This window comes from Helianthus annuus, chromosome 13 (assembly GCF_002127325.2).
Source record: "Helianthus annuus cultivar XRQ/B chromosome 13, HanXRQr2.0-SUNRISE, whole genome shotgun sequence".
NCBI classification, from domain to species: domain Eukaryota; kingdom Viridiplantae; phylum Streptophyta; class Magnoliopsida; order Asterales; family Asteraceae; genus Helianthus; species Helianthus annuus.
Window position 1 is genome coordinate 9096340 of NC_035445.2, and position 5637 is coordinate 9101976.

General features: G+C 36.3%; 1 protein-coding gene across 1 annotated transcript; it reads left to right on the forward strand.

Annotated features, from left to right (window-relative positions):
- Positions 1–2858: 2858 nt before the first annotated feature.
- LOC110897629 (basic leucine zipper 19) lies at positions 2859–5243 on the forward strand. The gene is made up of 4 exons (XM_022144388.2): positions 2859–3607; positions 3777–3867; positions 4547–4673; positions 4749–5243. The coding sequence occupies exons 1-4, from the start codon at positions 3162–3164 to the stop codon at positions 4916–4918; spliced, it is 834 nt and encodes a 277-aa protein (XP_022000080.1). The 5' UTR covers positions 2859–3161; the 3' UTR covers positions 4919–5243.
- The last annotated feature ends 394 nt before the right edge of the window (positions 5244–5637 follow it).

Consider the following 5637-nt stretch of genomic DNA (forward strand, 5'->3'; position numbering starts at 1 on the left):
AGCTATGTTCAGGGTATTAAGGGTATGTTTAGCTTATGATCTTGTTCCGGAGTGTACGTTGCTATACGAATCGGCAGACTTTTGCAGTTTGTCGCAAATAATCCCTGTGATCAAATAAACTTGTTTTTGTCATACCAAACTCTTCAAAATTTATTTCTAAGTTATGTAAAGGTTATTTAGGGTATGTTAAGCTTATGTCACTGTTCCGGAGTGTACGTTCCATTAAACTGATTACGTTTGCAAAATAGTTTACGTAAAACTTCTAGAAAAGCTTCTCGAGTGTTCGAAATCATACGAATTTTGATATGTGTACTTGTCATATATAATTGTATAAATCCCGAGAACGAAACAAAAGATTTCATTGGATTCGTATTTGTAAGATGGTCATAGAGGCACACATGTCACAGTTACACACTTTAAGAACTGCATAAGCTTAATAAGATGATTAAAATCATTAAACCGTTTAGATGCATGATAAGAACAAGCAGGTAAAGCAAGTAACTGGTCTGATTGTTTCCACATACAATTCAACTTATGATAATATTCAGAAACAGGAATGCCGTTTTGACTAGATGAGTTAATCTTTTGATACTATTAAACACCACAGACCCATCTATCTTATCATAAGTTTCCTTTAAATCTTTCCACACATTAGAGGCAATTCTAGAATAAACAAAACCAAGATATAATTCTTCACACACAGAGTTAAGAATCCAAGTAAGCACAATAGAGTTGCACCTATCCCATTGTCTACCAAAACTTCATCTGACGTAGACCTAAGACAAGTACCATCAACAAAACCTATTTTATTTTTAACCTGGAGTGCAAGATACATAGCGTTTGACCAAATTCTATAATTCTCTGACCCTTTAAGTTTAACACTAACAATTGACAAATTAGCAGACTCACTAGGATGAAGAAACATTGGATCACCATTATCAATCTTGCTAACCAAAGTAGCACTAGTAGACGTCATATTATCAGTAGTAATCACATAATCATCACCAGGCATAGCAAACAGTCAAGAGTAGCACCAACAAAATGTAAGCAAACAAGCAGTCAAAATAACCAAGATTTTGCAAACAAGCCAAAATAGTCAAGCAACAGTTAAGACATGTAGCACAAAAAAACCAACAGAACACACAACGAACGCAATAGAGTGAACCCTCTCTGTGTCCTGATAATCAAACCGATCTTACTAAACCCGGTATCAATATGCCTTGACTCACAGACACAATGATGCAATAAAATATTTAAAAAATACGACGAGAGAAAGAACAATCTCACAGTGGGTACATACAACTCCAGTAACCAGATTCGTAACCTTCACTTAGGGTTACAAGCCTGATTATAAGCTAAAAACACCAAAAAAAAAATTCGGTCGGTTTGCCCTGTAACAGAGACCAACGAGAACCCTTCAATAGTCACACGGAAACCCTAAAGATAAGGGATTCAATCTTCTAAGATGAACAAAACACCTATTACCAGTCACACGGCTTCGTGGATTCCGAGGATACCACGAAGACAATCCAGAATCAGCAGAATAAAAAACCACCAAGACTCCTTAGATTCCCTTGAATCACACAAATCCATAGATCTGCGATTGACAGTTTCTCGGAAGCAGCAACGGAAAAATCGAATCACCCAGGAGCCATTTATGGCTCTGATACCATGTTAAGGACACGATATCTAGAAACAACAATCCTTTTTTATAAAATCACCGAGACGATTACAAAAACTGAAAGAACCTTCAAGATTATGATTCTCAGTTAACGCAAATCATCAACAAGATGATCATATATCAGCGAACAGAATTGCAACAATTGAACTCGAACAAACTACAGGTACAGTGACAATCAAACGCGGCTATGATCAGCTAGTCTCGAAGAAGAAACGCAGGACAGCAACAATCATACACGGCCATGATCAGTCAATCTCTAACAAATGGTCTGAATGTTCTAGAGAGAGACTAAGATATGTGTGCAAGAAAGATGAGATACATAAGAAGGCATCTTATTCTCCCTTTTATAAAACATAACCCTAAACAAAAAACTTGAGCTACACGCCTTTTTTCCAGCAGCCCAAATAAAAGAAAAGCCCAACTCGCAAAAAAGAAAGAATAAGCCCATTAGACAAAAAAACAAATATGAACAAATATTGAGTTAATACCAAGAGATTATATATATTTTGACAATACGGATATGGGCTTTGAAGAGTAAAACCATCAAGTGCATATATATTAAAGATGCAACTTCGAAGAGATCTGTCTATTTAATACATCTTCTTGTTACAATTTAATGTAATTTTTCATCTGACTCGTTTAGATATCATCCAATTTGCTTGCATGAAAATTTTAACGTTTGGTTATAAGAAATTTGTCTTGACTTGAACCAGAAATTTTAACGTTTAGTTACGAAAAATTTGATCACCAAAAAAAAAAGATAGAACCTATAGAAGAAAATCTTGTATCCACCACTAATCATATTTTCATGGCCGGCCCTGAAGGTAGGCGGGGAGGATCATCGGCCAGGGCCCGATATTTTGAAAGACACGCTATTATATATATAAAAAACTTCAATATGTATATGTAAAAATAAATAAATTAATTGGGTATACTCATACAAACACCAACATAGGCCCACTGACAGAACTATTTTTATGGTTTAGATTAGTATTAGCCCATTGACATTAGGCTTAGACCTTTAGTGAGCTCAATGCTCAATTTCGTTAGTTTCTAAAGACACATTTTTAAGCTCAAACAGGGTACATTAATTATTAGGATCGGCCCTTCATATTTTATAATGACATACATATAATATTATTGCTTTCACATAAAACATTAAACATTAGTGTGAAACGAAGTAAGCGAAGATGCATGATAGCAGCACGTGGAGTTGAGATTCCGCCAGTTAGTTTTCCGATTAAACAATCCAACAATGAAACCATCGGAGCTTCATTCTCTCCCTCACACACACTCCACACAACAAAAACACACACACCACAAGCTGTTGCTAGCTGTCATAATCCTTTATTCCATGTGATCCACCCCCCTATTTACATTCACTCCAACGTCATTCATCCATCCATCTTCCATTATTACAAGTGTTTTTTTAAGGGGCGGAACCTAGGCAAACTTTTTCGGTTGTTGGAATAAGATTTGCATGGCGCAATTGCCGCCAAAATCGCCAACAATGGGCCAGGATTCTGGCCCACTGTTCAACTGGATGGACGAGTTTGTAGATTTCTCGTCCGCCAGGAGGAACGCTCACAGAAGATCCACCAGCGATCCAATTGCCTTTGTTGAAGCTCCATTTGCTAGTGATGATGCCAACGACAATGATGAGTTTGGACGTTTGGATGATGAACAGCTTAGCTCTATGTTTTGCAACGAGTTCAACGCGAATCTCCAGTCCCTAAAGACGTCGTCTACCGCTTGTGACCAAAATAGCGACGAAGAAGAACCGAAACAACGGTCGCTGCAGCTGAAGAGTGAGCCCGGAGATATGGATGATGGTGTTGGTTATGAACATGATTCGGAATCCGGTAACCCGCGTGCTATGGTTTCCGGACACGGGGGCACCGTTGTTGATCCGAAAAGAGTTAAAAGGTACCAAGTGGCGGACCCAAGAATTATTTTCTGGGGATCGGAACAAAGTGTTCAACCAAATTTTCAAGAGGGGCGCCCGCCCACCCAAGCCAAAGCTTGGGTCCGCCCTTCATGTTCGTTAGTTTGATTATCAAACCCATGATGTTAATTACGGTTTTAACTGTATCAGGATATTAGCTAATCGTCAATCTGCCCAACGATCAAGAATCAGGAAACTGCATTACATTTCTGAACTTGAACGAAGCGTCACAACTTTGCAGGTTATCCATCTCTTCTGAAATTAATATACAAAAAAGGGTTTAAATGTTTTATTTTATTTGTTTTTCTTCAGGTTTTTAATTGCATGTTTATATCAACTAACATAAAAAAAAAATAATAATAAATCATTACTTATTCATCAATAGGTGAAATTAAAAATAAATATGAGCAAAGTTTATTTATTTATCACCTATATTATTCTTACCTATACATAACATATTAATGTCTAGGTATGCATTTAATTTAATTATTCTGTTAAACACATCAACAAATTAGTTTAGTATTTTTTATGTACACCGGCATATACGCATTTGTTAAATTATATCTTTGGCGAAGACGGAAGTGTCCACATTGTTATTATAGTTATTAATTAGTGTTTTGTAACCAAACTCAACATAACCAAAGTGAAAAGTTCTAAAAATTATGTGAATCACTTAAAAAAAAGTTAAATGATTTAAGTTTATTTTTTATTTCCTTTTTGTAATTATAGTTATTTAGTGTTTTGTAACCAAACTCAACATAACCAAAGTGAAAAATTCTAAAAATTATGTGAATCACTGATTAAAAAAAAGTTAAATGGTTTAAGTTTATTTTTTACTTTTCATTTTTGTTAATATAGTTATGTAGTGTTTTGTAAGCAAACTGAACATAACTGAAATGAAATTATATTTTTTGGCGAAGACGGAAGTGTCCACATTGTCGCCACGGGTAGCATTTCTGGACCATCAACGGCTGATTCTAAACGTCGATAACAGCTCGTTGAAGCAACGAATCGCGGCTTTGATTCAGGACAAGATCTTCAAAGACGGTAAGAACATATTCCATCTAGCTTTATTAACTTTTTTTACTGAATTAAAATCTGATCATTTGTTTCAAATTGCAGCTCATCAAGAAGCATTAAAGAAAGAGATAGAGAGATTAAGAAGAGTTTATCATGAACAAAACATGAACAAGGCCGATAAATTCGGCGGGACCACCACCACTGGTTCACCGATACCAATGACATCTCCGGCGCCGCCAGCCGCAGGATCCGATAATTGTACGGATGATTAACATTGGATCTGGGAAATAGAAGGATGACAAATGGGAGTGTGGGGTGGGGTGGGGTGGGGAGGGGTGCTGCTAAACTGCGCCCATGCAGGCCACGTGATGTGTTTTAAGGCTTTTGAGTGGTGGGGTGAGTGGTCCCATAATTGGCATGTGACTTTTATTATTGCCCGGGAAAGTGTAATTGTGTATTTTTAATTGTTTTATTACCTTTTTGTTTTTTTATTTTTTTATTTGTATTTTTAAGGGGTTTTCATACTAACCAGATGTTTTTGACGTCACGCGTTAAGCGGCGATTCAGGTTAGCTTTATAAAGTTACGATTGCAAGCACTGGTCATGTTAATAACACTATCATTCATTGATTATAATGTCGTGTATAGATGCGGCTAACAAAATTTAGGGCATCTAGAGGTACATGTTCAAGTCAGTAGCATGCGGTTACTATTAATTAGAAGTTTTCTAAGGTAAGCAAGTCATCACGCTGCTTATATACGCAACTAGTAATGTCAGTGAAAAAAATAGAAGAAAAATTCAGGAGTATCCTAATTTTTTTATGGTGCATTCATTCAGTAATCAACAAAACACGCTAATAAATAAAGTTAAACAAATACCCAGTCCGTCCTTAAGAATTCGAACGCCCTCGAGGGCCCTGTGCAAGTAGAAAACATAGGCCCTTAAATACAGACTTATTTATAAAAACAGTAATAAAATGATTTTTATGAGC

Excerpts from the sequence above, each read along its gene's own strand:
- LOC110897629 (XM_022144388.2), top strand. The coding sequence starts at position 3,162 with ATGGCGCAATTGCCGCCAAAATCGCCAACAATGGGCCAGGATTCTGGC. Across the intron at positions 3,868-4,546 it reads GAAGCGTCACAACTTTGCAG|ACGGAAGTGTCCACATTGTC; the intron begins GTTATCCATCTC and ends TTTTTGGCGAAG. Across the intron at positions 4,674-4,748 it reads GGACAAGATCTTCAAAGACG|CTCATCAAGAAGCATTAAAG; the intron begins GTAAGAACATAT and ends TTCAAATTGCAG.